Below are 14,884 nucleotides of genomic sequence, written 5' to 3'. Positions count from 1 at the left end.
TTAGAATGCCCCATTGAGTCTCTGCCAGTTCAGAGTACCACTATTCTCCACCAATTTTCCCCTGTAACCTATATAATGGCAATGCCATCAATGCCACCCACCCCATCAACCACATTCTAATACTCAACTAAACATTAGAAGCAATTTATAGTGCCCAGTTAAATCATCTACATGCATGTCTCACATGGTGGGAGGGTACTGGGAATAAACCCACATGGCCACATCCAGTACAAACTCTACACAAGTCAGGATTAAACCCAGATCACCGTAACTGTGAGGCAGCAGCTTTACTGAGCGGTACCACTGAGCCACTCTTTAGGGTATTTTTCAATCCATTTTTTCTATTTGCATTGTATAAGCTCACTGTACACAATATTCAGACAACTGGACTTGGACTTAGATATCAGCTGCAACCGTTTTGTTTTTAAAAACACACTCCCAATAATCTGGCACTCTCAGGGCTTTGTTGCTGCTTGGCAGATTTTCTGAATTATTTGACATCACTTCTACTAGCACACCAACAAACGTGGTTCAATTTTCCTGTGAAAAGGAAGCATGGAATCAGCCCCAATGGCTCACAGGCAGGTGCTAACAGGATTTCCAAACAATTAAGATCGCAGTTTTTACTATATTCATCTTTGGTAGTAACACTGTATCTTTAAACCTGGAAGTTCTTAATTCATGGGATAATTTTCACTAAACCTGAGTTGGTTGTTCATGGATAAGATGAAGTGTAGAGAAATTTTGTTGATGTATTAAACAAGTCTAAGATTGACCTACTGTTGCAATTTTGCATAGCTTACCAATGATCCACTATGGTAGAAGCACATCTAGTTTACAAAGTCAAAGCAAACATTTGGCCTTAATTTACCAGTGATGTTGTTTGTCTTACTGCTCAGGTGTTGAAGAATAGCACTAAATCCAAGTAATTTTCATTTCTATTGCACAGTACATTAGAATTCCATTACCCAATCATGCTGGGGAGAAACTTTCTGACAATTGGTGGTAGTAAATTTTAATCCCATCTCCTTGCAGGAGCACCACGTACAGCCATTTAACTAAAGTTTCCCTTTTATAGTTTAAGACAAATCAACAACGTTGTGAACAATATTTTTTTATTGTTTCAGTTACTTTGCTGTTGCATTAAAGGAAAGTGAAAGTAGTAACAAATCCAACCACACCACTTCATTAGACGCCTTGCATCCACTTTCTTAAAACAATACACCGCTTTTCAAATTAAAATCTTCAAAAGCAAAAGGGAGATTCCAGCCTTTCCATTTTACCACCGCAATAGAATAAGGTGGGATGAGAAATTCATTACTCCTAATTCAATACCTGAATACTAATGAGTAGGTGTGCTTTGAAAAGAATGGAGGAATACTTTATAAAACTGCAGTACTGTCGCTTATGGGCAAAAGGGGCTTCAACACCATTGACTAATTTTGTAAAATGTTAAAAGAGCACATGCCAAATATTTATAGAATGGCTACTTCTTGGAAAGGGTGACAATGCCATGAAATAGTTTCATTCTCTAGTGAAACTTCACACATTATAGAAGATTAAAGTTGGGTTTTAATTTTCTTAAGTTTACAAAACTTTCCCCAGACAATTTGACTGTATGAATTGGCAATGGCATTCATTCCACAACTGTAATAAATTTGTGTATATTATAAACAGGGGATAATTTTTCATTTTACAAACCACTCACAATGCTTTCACTAATCTGTTACAGATTTGAAGTACAACCAAAAAAAACAAGCAAGATTGGGTGTCTGAAACTACAGCAGCAAATTAAAAACAAAAACTCTCACCCAGGCAGTGGCTGATGTAAATATAGATAGTGGCTGTCTGTGGCGCTGGGATGGGTAAAATGGGGCAGGTGTCTACATTACTTTGTATGAACTACTGAAGTGCTGAAAAGAAGCTTCTGCTTTTTTTTCTTCTTCTTCCCATTCTTCTCATCTGCAAAAATAGAGAGCACAAATTTAGAAAAAAATAAAAATTAAAATTTTCATTGAATCAGTGGCACCACTGTTTCTACTGCATTTTGCAAAATACTAGATTTGTAGATGAAACACTCAAAAAAGTGCTATTCAGGATGTTGAATATTAGAAACAGAAATTACAAGTTGTTTCAGTACCTCACCAAAAAAAATTGACGAAGTACACAGAGGTCAGAATCCTGTGAAACTACACGATCACAGAAGAGTTACAGCAGGAAAGGAGGTCATTAACAGTGCCATGTCCAAGATCAAAATCAGTTCCTAGACCAACGTAACTGGTCTTACTCCCGTCCCTCCTCTGCAACTCTGCCAACTCTTTTCAACTATTCATCCTATTGCTACTTGAATTTTACAACTCAATTTACCACCATGGCAGGGTGTTCTACACCTTAACCTCGTGGTTGTGTAGTAAAATTCTTTCACATCATTGATCTTTGTGTTGTCACTAACATTTGATGTTGCCTTGTTCTGCAAACCTCTCCACCAATAAGAATGACTGTGTTTGACATAATGCAACACTTGTGGCAGCTTAAGGCATAGAAAACCCGCTTGAATCAAATGCACAGAACACAACTAGGGGAAAAACTATTCCACCGAAAGCTTTAGCACAATCTTAACGTTAGCATTAAATAGCATGTGTAACAATCAAATTAGACTCAATATTATGTTTAGCGTCAGACTTCCATTTTTCTTTCCTTTCAAATGATGGTTTTGCAATCTACTCCCCTACCTGCACAAGCCTCTAGAACTGGAACTTTATCAAGCTTGAGGAAGGCTGCCTCCATGGCCTGGCTGAAAGTATTCTGAAAACTGGGTACAGGTACACGGTCAGAGATATCACTTTCTCCATCACTATCTGCTGGGGGCATCAAACTTGTTTCTGCTGTCAGACAAAAGAAAAATCCACATTCACTGTTAACATCCACACTAAGATGAAGCAGAAAATAATAACCACAAATTAATTGGAAAATCTTGTTAAATGTTAAAAAGAAACCTTTTCTTGGAGTTACTTTGGGCCACACTTCAGCTTTTGCCTTCCCATCCTTCAGCATCTACAATAAGAAATACAACAACTAGCATTTAAGATCTTTAATATATCGAAGTCAACAAAATCAAAGCAAGTCAACAGTAGAGATGCTAATCCAGAGCACGTGGAAGAGACAATGGGAAAATACAGTTTTAGAGAAAAAAATCTTATAGCTGCAAATGGAAATTTCTAAAGAGCAAATATACAGCAGGTCAAGGGAAATTTTAAGAGTAAGGTACAAGTGAAGACATGAAGGACTTTAGAAAGGATTGGAACATCACAAGCCAAATGCAGTTTGGCCAAAGTTTACATGGAAATGGGTAGCAGGCTAGTAGAGCAAGAAGTCTGGCGATGATAAGGGCATAAAAATTTGGTAACAAACAACCAAAGCAGAGCTGAACTGCTAAAATGGCAGAATTCCCTAAGTCTAAGTCACGAAGGCGACTAATGAAGGAAATGAAATCTGGGAGAGTAGTATTCTGTGCCAAAGACTTTATGAAGAGAGAGCATTGTGATTCAGCAAAGGGTGGGTGATGGACAAACCCAACAGCAGATACCAAATAACATAAGAAAGCATACTCCATGTATTTTAAAGGATCCTCTGTCAATAGTCAAATAAAAGGGCCAGAAAACTAGAACTACTCTAGCTGCAAAGAAATATCACCACGATGAATAATGGAGGCAAAAGGAAGAGGTTAATAACTTGCAATTATATAGCACCTATTAAAATGTTCCAAGTTCTTCATAGGTGCAAAAACTGAACATGATTTAACATTGTGCTATACAAGTAATAAAATAACAGTTTCCCAGGGGTTAGATTTAAAAATCGTCTGAACGCGCTGAAGGGGCTTGAGGAAATTCCAAACCTTAGGCCAATGATGCTGAAAGAAGGATCTTCATAAGCAGAAGAAAGAAAACTTGGCACAAGCAAAAGAGCAGAAATGGAGTACACAGACAAGCTGAAAGAAGTTACACAGAGAGAGGGGCCAGGCCATGGAAGCAGAATACCAAAATTCAGAAATTATCCAGTGGGAGCCAACAGTCAGGAAGTTAGTTAAACTATACAAAATGTGCGCTGCACACACTTGAATTAAATTAAATTAGCTTTAGGTCAATGAAAGATTAACCAGGAAAAGACAACTCTGAAGTAACAAAGATATGGATGGGGTTTGCAGAGATCAAAGGATAAGAAATTGGCAAGGATCATGACAGAGACTACCAGAATATCTTAGACCCAACAATGCACTTGTATTTGAGGAAAGCATGAATGAAACAGTTTTAGTAAAATGTGGTTAACAGTGGCAATTTCTAAAGGGGAAAAGAGATTGCAGAGGAAATTTCAAGACAGCTAACAAAGGGTGTTGGGTGGAGGAATTGGTCACAGGACTATGGAGGTTGGGTTCATGACCAAAAGCAACTTAAAGAGAAAACATAGGTACATGTGGTGGGGGGGGCAGGGAGGAGAGAGAGTGGGTGAAAAGGAAGAGCTAAAATAGATTTATTTTACTGAATCTATCCACAAGAACCTCACATCTGAAAGCTGAAGGTAACAGAGGGTAACAAAGGTTTATTAAAATATGGTAATGTACTAAAATATGTATGATGTCTTAAGCTGCACGAAGGTAGATAAAATCTCCATGGCCTGATCAGGTATATCATTAGCGACAGCTGAAGGGTCAGAAGGCAGGAACGTGGCTAATGTTATGCCTTTAAGGGCCGCAAAGAAAAACCTGGGAACTATAACTAGCAATCCTAACAGTGGTAAGTTTTAGAGGGGGTTCCAACTGATAAGGTATATGAGCACTTGGAAGGACATGAGTTGATTAGGGATAGTCAGTGTGGCTTTTTGCATAGGAGATAATGTCTCAAATTTAATTTTTTTTTAAAGTAACGAGGGTAGTTGCTGATGAGGGAAGGACAGTAGGCACAATCTACATGGATTTAACTAAGGTTAAGCCTTTGCTAAGGTTCCACACAGAAACTGAAATCACTATTTCTACCAAATGGAATCCACAGAAAGCTAGCTCATTGGATACAAAATTGGTTGATAATTAGAAGCAGAAGTTGCTGGTGAAAGCTGGTTTACAGCCTGGAGGCCTGTGACAATGGTGTCCCACCATTTGTCATCTATATTTTAAAGATTTGGTAGCAATGTACAAGGCAGGATGGTAAGTTTGCAGATGACACTAAAATTGGTAGGTTCATTGACAGTAAAGACACTTATCAGGATTTAATGAGGAATGTTAATTAGCTGGGTAAATGAGCTAAGGAATGAAAAACAGTTTTAATTTTAATAGATGCAAGAGGTTGCAGGTGGGAAGACAAATGAAGGTAGCACTTTCATAGCAAACCACGGTGCCCTGGGAAGTGGTAACCATGCATGGTACATCAGGGCGAGTCACAGGTTGACAGGCCGTTAAAGGTGGCTTTCGGCACACTAGCCTTCAGCCAGGACATTGAGTACAAGAATTGGGATGTTAAATATGAGACGTTGGTGAGACTGCATTTGGAATACTGCCATCAGGTTTGGTCATCCTGCTAAAGGAAAGATGCCATTAAGCTGGAGTGGGAAGAGATAAGATTTGAGGATGTTGCTGGGACTCAAAGGACTGAGTTATACAAAGATCGAACAGTTTGCAACTGCTTTTTACACTGTTGCACAAGAGAATAAGGGGTAATCTTACAGCAGTGTATGACCCTATCTTTGTGCCTCAGTCTTTTTCCCAGGTTGGAGAATCAAAAACGAGTGGATGGGAGTTATAGAGAAGATTTAATAGGAGTTTGAGGGGAAACCTTTTTACCAGAGAGTGGTCAGTATATGGAATGAGTTACGAGGAGAAGTTGCTGAGGTAAATAACAGTTAGAGGTACTTGGTCAGGTTCATGAATAGGGAAGGAGTGGGACATGGCCAAATGTAGACAAATGGGACTAACTAACTGGGCTGAAGGTTCTATTTCTGTGCCGTCTTACTGTGAAAATCACAAATACAAAACAGTTCAGACACTGAATTAACAATCACATTATGACAAATCATTGCAGATATTTGTCAGCCAATAGGGGTAATAGTTTGCTATGCCTCATCAATATTAGATTAGATTCAATTTAATTGTCATTGTGCCGAGTACAGATACAAAGCCAATGAAATGCAGTTAGCACCTGACCAGAAATGCAAAGAATAGTGTTATTTACAATATCACTGAATAAAAAGTGCTACCGCACACAAATATAAAAGTACTGAGACAGAACAATATGGGTGCAATACTGCTTAGTGCTGAGATGTGAGGTTCAGCAGGGTCACAGCCTCAGGGAAGGAGCTCTTCCTGTGCCTGCTGGTGCGGGAGCGGAGGCTCCTGTAGCGCCTACTGGATGGGAGGAGAGTAAAAAGTTCACGGTTAGGGTGAGATGCATCCCTGATAATGCTTTTCACCCCGCCCAGGCAGCGTTTAGGGCAGATGGTCTCAATGGTGAGCAATTGGGTGCCGATAATCTGCTGGGCAGTTTTCACCACACGCTGGAGTGCTTTGCAGTCCTATATGGGACAATTGACATACCACATTGAGATGCAGTTGGTGAGTATGCTCTCAATGGTACAGTGGTAAAAGTCCACAATGATCTCCTTGGTCTTCTGGGTGTTAAAGGCCACGTTGTCAGCACACCACGCGGCCAGGTGCTGGACCTCGTCCCTGTAGGCCGTCTTGTCATCCCCTCTGATCAGGCCAACCACTGTGGTGTCGTCTGCGAACTTGATTATGGAGTTAGAACCATGTACAGGAACTTACTGAATAAATTGTAGATTCACAGCAACTTCTTCCAGTAAAAGCAAGGCAATTTTCCTAAAGATGCAGTGACTCGAGTAATTATGCAATTCAGTAATTCTCCCCAGCTGGCAAGTCAATTTGTCATGAATAATGTATTTCAAAATTAGCTACAGAGGCTATTGCCATTAAACCAATCTCCCACTCGCAGCAGTGTGGACAGCAAGTTTAATTTGAGGTGAGACTGCTGAAACCACCTTTACTGTAGCCAGCCAAGTGTTGGCATCAGACCAGTCACAAAATACTTCTCTGTTCTGTACTGATGCTAGTTTCAGTTTTAAGAGTCAACTGAAAATGTACATATCTCTTTTCTCCAGAGACAGTGAGATGGCCTTTAGAACATATCCACAGTTGCTTACTGGCTTTCCACTATTTACATAAATTTTACTAATTATAAATATAGCTGTCATTAACTCCATTAAAAAACAATTTATGCTTATAACCTTATTTTCACTGGATGCACTATTTTATAAGCCCTATAAAGGCTGAATAAATGAATGAAAGAATTAAGAGGGTAGCAGTTTGAAACAATTCAATTATCTATAACATTCTATTTTTCCTCTAAGAATTTGAGAAATACATGTTCTAGGAAGGGATGAACAGTCCTTGCAGATTATTATTTTTATATATTGTAAAAAAGGTAAACATTATCATAAATTCAGTACTTCTCCCTAGTTGTTAAACCTGCTTGTCCTAAATACTTAAAATTAAAAATTGAATTAATTCTTGTTACCTGAGCAAATGAAGGGAAGTGTACATCCTCCTCCATGCTACCAACACACAGAGAAGGACTCCCTGGACTAAACACAGGAGCTGATGGGTTCAATGTTGATTCTACAGGGAAAAATAGAACTCAAATATTAAAACATTAACTAGAATATTAGGCTCTGTAACAAAAACAGCAGCAAAACAGGCCCTTTCAGATTATCTCCAACAAGACGTTCGCAATGGCTGTTGTGGAAAGAATACACTGTAGGTGCTCTGTGAGATGGTCATCTAGAGGCCACATTGTGAACTTCAAATTCAGTAGACCAGCTTGGAAGATGCACAACTGAATGTCTGCCTCACCTGAAAGAGCTGGTTAGGTCCCTGAATGGAAGTGAGGCAGGAAAGTTGTCCCTGTGGTTCCAGGGAGGGGCAGTGGGGTAGAGAGGAGGAAGATGTAACTGGTGATGGAATGGGACAGATGCATTTATCTTTATCTCTGATCCCACCCATCAGCCTCTGTCCCACCCCAGACTCTCCCCTGTTGGTTCCATGTGCCCAACATCTGCTCCCCATCTGGCTTCACCTATTATCTACCAGCATTAAGTCACTCTCCACTCCCACTACATTCCACCCATCCTTCACCTTCCCTATGTACTGGCAACCTTTCGTATTCTCTCATTACTGATTCCAGGCCTCGTCGTGGAACATCTACCTACGTTGTCTCCACAAACGCTGCCCAACCCAAGAGATCTTGCAGCATTGTTTTGTTATAGATTCCAGTACCTCATGTCTTCAAAACTAGGTAAGGTACTCCTGCATCATTTTTCGCACAAGTAAAGGAGTAAGGTAAGCAAGGCCTCTTAATCGCCCTATCCATCTGTCCTGTTACCTTCAGGAAACTGTGGATATCAACTGTTGTACCCTATGACTTACTGCACACACCCTTCACTTGTTAGCAAAAATTACTCATATTCTTCACACTAAAATCAAATCTTATTTGCCACTTTTCTTTTAAATACATATAGCTGATCCACTGACACCTTCTGACAGTTCACACCTCCATTAAACTAGTGAAAATGCTGGTACCCTGTGTAAATTGCTTTAATATAGTCTCCACATAGGTATGTATGTATGTATGCATGCATGCATGCGTGCACATAAGGAACCTAGCACCATGCCAGAACCACCCCAACTTACACTTCTTCCTGGATATTCAAACTCCCCTACACAACCACACTTCGTTTTCTATATCAATTTCAAACCTTGCCTGAAAGCTTCCCTTGGACGTTGCAGACATTTATGTGCCAATATTATTACTAGTTACTCACATTAAGTAATCAGCACACATCATGGGAAGTGCGTCAGTTCCATTTTATACAAGAAACAGAATCATTATATCAAAGTATCTTTCACTAAACTGAGCCCCAAGGCTGAAAGAACATAGACCAGTACAGGGACAGGCCCAGGCCCTCCAGTCTACAGTGTCGTGCTGAACCAATTAAACTAAACTATCTCTTCTGCCTACACAATGTCTATTTCCTTCACATCCATGTGCAATTTAAACAAGTCCCTATCCTTCATCATTCCCCATCCCCTTTTCCCCCTCTCATCTCATCTCCCTGCCTTGCCTGCCCATTGCCTCCCTCCTCCTTCTCTTCCATGGCCTTCTGTCCTTTCCTGATAGATTCCCCCTTTTCTAGCCCTGTATCTCTTTCACCAATTTCCCAGCTCTTTACTTCATCACTCTCCCTCCCAGTTTCACCTATCACCTTGTGTTTTTCTGTCTCTCTCTCCTCCCCCCCCCCACTTTAACTCTACTCCACACCTTTTTCCCTCCAGTCCTGCTGAATGGTCTCAGCCCAAAATGTCAACTGTACTCTTTCTATTGATGCTGCCCAGCCTGCTGAGTTCCTCCAGCATTTTGTGTTTCTTAAAAGTCCCCAATGTTTCTGCCTCAGGCAGCACATTTCAAGCACGCACCTCACTGTAAAAAAAAAATTTGCCCTTTATCTTTGAAATCACCCCCTCTCATTTTAAATTTATTCTGTCTGACATTAGACATTTCAACCCTTTCTCTAGCCCATTCCCAGCTCTGATAAGGACTAAGAGAGACAAAAACTCAGTTAAGGACAATATCAAATTTGGAAGAATACCCCAATATTAGTAAAGTTTCAGAACCTACAGTGACCATTAGAGAGAGTAACAAAACATTAACTACTCAATGCTTGTTACCAGAACATTAAAGATAACTCCAAGTACAAAAACAATGAAGTGTATTGCTTAAAGAATCCAGACTTGGTGTTGAAACTTTTAAATTTCAGATTCAAAAGCTTTTGAGATCTTCCTCAAAAGTTTAAACCATAATTACATGCAAGCATCTCCATGTGATTCAATTACTCTCATTATGGCTATCAAATTCAACATAACATTTACCAGACTATGGTGTAGAGGGGTAACAAAAAGGCTACTTGATTTGCAAGCCAATAGAATATTGGTGCATATCTGAATTCACAGGAGTTCTGGTTCTCCTGGAAGAGACTTTCAGGTAAAACTAACTAAATCAGGCAACTGTGAAACATAGTAGTGTCAACGCACACGAGTGATTGAAATTTGTATATCTTATGCCTCATTGACAAAAATCAACTTTTGAACAGTTGTAAAAAAGAACCTGTTCATAATCCAGCAGCAACCTTTATAGGGACCATTTTTATCATCTAACATCACTCATGTAGTGCAGTTTGAGATGATACATTTTAAACAAGTGAAAGTTTATAAAGAATTTTTTTTCAATATAGATTTTCATACCTGGCAAAGAATTTGGACTGCTGCTTAGGGTTGTGCTGGCTGAAAGACTGACTGAAGGCAGAGGATCATCGTCAGGGCAAGTAAAGGAAGGGATAAATTGTGCACTCTCCGTAGAACCAAAAGCTGGGAATTGCTGGTAGTTTTCCAGTCCAATATGTATTTCTGGATCTAAATAAAGATTAAGTTGCAGATGTCACTCACTTTCAATTATATTGGAATTCAAGACAAGTTAACACTCACATTTGCCTTGCTTTTCATTTTCTTCCATTTCAATCCTACGTTCCCTTCGACGTTCATCCCGAGCTTTTTTCAGGCGAAGACATCTCCTTCTGTCCAAGTCAACTGTCAAAGAATGATAAAGTTAAAATTATCAAGGCACTAAATGTAAGACACACAATTCAAGTCACTGATGCAAACTGCAGAAACAAACCTGAAAAAGCATCCAATGTTTCTTTAGAAATCAAGGGAGGTTTCAAAGCCAGTTCACAAATGCCAAACTCACAGGTCAGCGGCAAGTGACATAAATAGCGGTGTCTGTGTCGTACATCCTATGGAAAACAATCCATGTTGATACATCAAATGTGCAATTTCAAATTATTTAAGGTAGCCTCTTACTTAAAAAAAAATAATCAAGTAAGCCTTCCACTCTCCAAACAACAGACAAATGTTCGACATAGAAGAGTTCAATCCTTACCTTTTATAAATTAGTGCAAGTCTAAGCAAGCCATTTCATTTCTATGGTCTAGCCGTACCATTTGGGAACGGTGAAAGCTAATTTCAGTCTCACACATGGATGGGGATGATCCCAACTCATGACTGCTTTGGAGTAACCTTAAGAAAGTGTACAGTACAAGTCTTGGGCACCAATAATTAACGAGGGAGTCTACGGCCTTTGCACAGTACAGCAGTAATTTTATGTATTACACTCTACAACACATTTCATGATATATGTGAGTGATGATGAACCCGAGCCTGATACAAGTCTCTATTGTGAGAAGGGGGCAGGGAGAGGGGAATTATAGTTGGGAAAAGGGGAAGGAATGGGAAGCACCAGAGAGACATTCTGTAATGATCAATAAACCAACTGTTTGGAATTAAATGACCTTGCCTGGTGCCTCAGGGCTGGGTGTGTCTGCAACTATGCTACCTCTGCCCGGCACTCCTCCGCCACCCGTCCCAAATCCCTCCCGCGGCGCTCCATCCTCACCATTCCCAACATCCTTTGCTCCCACCAGATTTACAAACTCACTCGCTGCTCCACGTTGACAAATACACGAATGCACAAAGTATTAAGCACCCTACCTATGTGTGTCTAAAACTTTTGCACAGTACTGTACAAGGTATAGGAGAAACTAGTTTGTCAAAACTGCCTCACCAAGTATGCATTTTGCCCAAGCTTAGTCAACATTAATTAACATTAAATTGGATTACAGCAACCATACTTGATAAAACATTTGTTCATCTCTCCACAAGTTCAATTCTAACATCTGGATGAATAACTGGCAAATTGAGAGCATGCAACCCGATTTAATTTCATCTAATATCCAATGGAAACTTGCACAATGGAGAAGTTTATTTTAATGAAATGGTTAATTTACTTCAACAAATTTACTTGTAACCAAAAAATGAATTGCTTGTGATCTGCATGATTTTTTTAGGCAAGACAAATTACCAAAATAGTAAGTTATTTATTTATTTATTTATTAAATAAAAGAACAGTTACAATGCTTCATTGTCACTTAAAATTCTGGTTAGGATTATAGTTCCCAAGTGTAGTTTGTAGGTGCGAGCTGCTTTACAACCACACATTCAAAAATTCTAAGGTGAATAAGAATTGGAAAACTGAGAAAACAGGAGAAATTAGTGCTGGAAATGCACTGTTCACCCAGCTGGGTCTCAAGGTACACAGGAGGGTCCTCTGGCGACCCATGCTTGACCTCACCCAGTACTACCAGATGACAAAAATAGGTTCCAAAACTAAAGGCATTTCAATTTTAAAAAAATCAAGCTCACAAGTAAACAGGTTATTATTAAAAGTTACTCTACCTCAGTCATTGAATGCCCAACAATCTCTACCACTTGAGCAGTGATCTTCTCAGGGCAGTTCTCCAGACTACCATACTCCCTCACCAGACATCGCACATTAACTGGACTCAGAAACAAATACTGCCCGTCCTCCGCTGAAGAAAGAAATTAGTGTTACAGAAATCCTTCAAAGCCAAAATTAACTCTTACTCCAGAATTTTCATTTTGTCTTTGTCTACACATGACAAAGTTGACTCTGGCTAAAGTTTACCTTTTGAGCAAAAAGATCCCTCAATAATATCAATACAATCACCTCAAATACCAAGCATGTTATCAGTTTTTCCTCAACATTTGAGGACTATGGCTTACATCTACAGGTTTGAATTTTATGAAAACATACAATATTTATATACCTACTCAATTCTCCCTCTCTCAGTATCCCATCATGGCCTGCCCAATCAATAATCTATCAACCTCTGCCTTAATATACATAAAGACTTTGCCACAGGCAGCTATGGAGGCCAAGGATTCCACAAATTCACCACATTCTGGCTAAAGAAATTCCTCCTCACCTCCATTCTAAAAGGATGCCCCTCTATTCTATGTCCCCTGGTCTTTGACTCTCCCACCACAGGGAACAACCCCTCCATATCCATTCTATCAAGGCCTTTCACCATCTAATACGTTTCAATTAGGTCACCCCTCATTCTTCTGAACTCTAGTGAATACAGGCTCAGAGCCAAACGCTCTTCATATGACAATCCTGGAATCATTTTCCTGAACTTCCTTTGAAGCTTCTAGTTTCAGCACGTCCTTTCTAAAGGCCCCAAACCTGCTCACAATACTCCAAGTGAGGCCTCACCAGTGCTTTATAAAGTGTCAGCATTACATCCTTGCTTTTATATTCTAGTCTTCTTCAAATTAATGCTAACATTGCATTTACCTTCCTCTCCATAGACTCAACCTACAAATTAACCTTTAGGGAATCCTAAAGCCTTCCAAGTCCCTTTGCATCCTAGTTTTTTGAATTTTCTCTCCATTTAGAAAACAGTCAACCCTTCCATTTCTTCGACCAAAGTGCATGACCATACACTTCCCAAGACTGTATTCCATCTATTTCTTTGCCCATTCTCCTAATCTATCTGTAGACTACTTCCTCAAAACTACCTGCCCAACCACCCATCTTCATATCATCTGCAAACTTTGCAACAAAGCCATCTATTCCATCATCCAAATCATTGGCATATAACATTTAAAAAAAAAACGATCCCAACAAACCCCTGCAGAACACCACTAGTCACCGACAGCCAACCAGAAAAGGCTCCTTTTATTCCCACTCTTTGCCACCTGCCTATCAGACAATGCTTTATCTATGCTGGAATCTTTCATGTAATACCATGGTCTTGTAGCCTGTTCAACAGCCTCATGTGTGGCATTTTGTCAAAAGGCTTCTTAAAATCCAAGTATGCAAGATCAAACAATTCTCCTTTGTCTATCCTACTTGCTATTTCTTCAAAGAAGTCCAATAGGTTTGTCAGGCAAGATTTTCCCTTGAGGAAACCATGCTGATTACAGCCTATTTTATCATGTGCCCCGAAGAACCCCGAGAACTCACCCTTAATTATCAACTCCAATGATTCCCAACTGAGGTCAGATTAACTGGCCTATAGTTTACATTATTCTGTTCCTCTCCCTTTTGAAGAGTAAAATAACATTTGCAATTTTCCAGTCTTCGAGAACCATTCCAGAATCTAGTGATTCTTGAAAGATCATTACTAATACCTCCACAATCTCTCCAGCCATCTCTTTCAGTAACTTGAATTGTATATCATCTGATCCAGGTGACTTATCTACCTTCAGACCTTTCAGTTTTCCAAGAACCCTCTCTCTAATAATGGTAACTTCACACACTTCACGACCCCTGACACTTAGAATTTCCACCATACTGCTAGTGTCTTCCACAGTGATGACTGATGCAAAATTCTTATTTCAGTTCGTCCACCATTTCCTTATCCATTTCTACATGTCCAGCATTGGATATTGAACTGCTAGAAAGCAATCTTGCCTCTTTTACACGTATGTATCTGAAGAAACTTTTGATATACTCTAATAGTTTGTTTGTATTCCACATTTACCTTCTTAATAACATTTCTAATTGCCTTCTGTTGGCTTTTCAAAATTTCTGAATCCTATTATATGCCCTCTCTTTGGCTTTGACTCTCTTGTTAGCCACAGTTGTGTCTTGTTTCCTTTAGAATACTTGTTCCTCTTTGGGATGTGTAAAACCTGTGCCTTCCGAATTGCTTTCAGAAATTCCAGCCACTGTTACTCTGCTGACATCCCTACCAGTGTTCCTTTCCAATCAATTTTGGCCAACTCTTCTCATGCCTCTAATTCCCTTTACTCCACTGTAACACTGGTACATCTGAATTTAACTTGTCCTTCTCAAATTTCAGGGTGAATTCAATCACTTGCCCCCAAGGGCTCTCTCATCAATTCTGA

General features: G+C 39.6%; 1 protein-coding gene across 2 annotated transcripts in view; it reads right to left on the bottom strand.

Moving 5' to 3' along the window:
• Positions 1 to 1,098: 1,098 nt before the first annotated feature.
• The window catches only part of rnf10 (ring finger protein 10), a 41,254-nt gene continuing 27,468 nt past the window's right edge, over positions 1,099 to 14,884 (bottom strand). For both annotated transcript variants that reach the window (XM_072247567.1, XM_072247565.1), the window contains exons 10-17: positions 12,404 to 12,537; positions 10,788 to 10,905; positions 10,598 to 10,699; positions 10,358 to 10,525; positions 7,578 to 7,678; positions 2,997 to 3,054; positions 2,733 to 2,885; positions 1,099 to 1,962 (exon numbers count right to left, since the gene is read on the bottom strand). In XM_072247567.1, coding sequence (XP_072103668.1) covers positions 1,889 to 1,962; positions 2,733 to 2,885; positions 2,997 to 3,054; positions 7,578 to 7,678; positions 10,358 to 10,525; positions 10,598 to 10,699; positions 10,788 to 10,905; positions 12,404 to 12,537 — 908 coding nt within the window. In that variant the 3' untranslated portion in view covers positions 1,099 to 1,888. The remainder of the gene's footprint in view (positions 1,963 to 2,732; positions 2,886 to 2,996; positions 3,055 to 7,577; positions 7,679 to 10,357; positions 10,526 to 10,597; positions 10,700 to 10,787; positions 10,906 to 12,403; positions 12,538 to 14,884) is intronic.

This window comes from Mobula birostris, chromosome 31 (genome assembly GCF_030028105.1).
Source record: "Mobula birostris isolate sMobBir1 chromosome 31, sMobBir1.hap1, whole genome shotgun sequence".
Taxonomy (NCBI): Eukaryota; Metazoa; Chordata; class Chondrichthyes; order Myliobatiformes; family Myliobatidae; genus Mobula; species Mobula birostris.
This window is presented reverse-complemented; position numbering and strand designations above follow the sequence as displayed.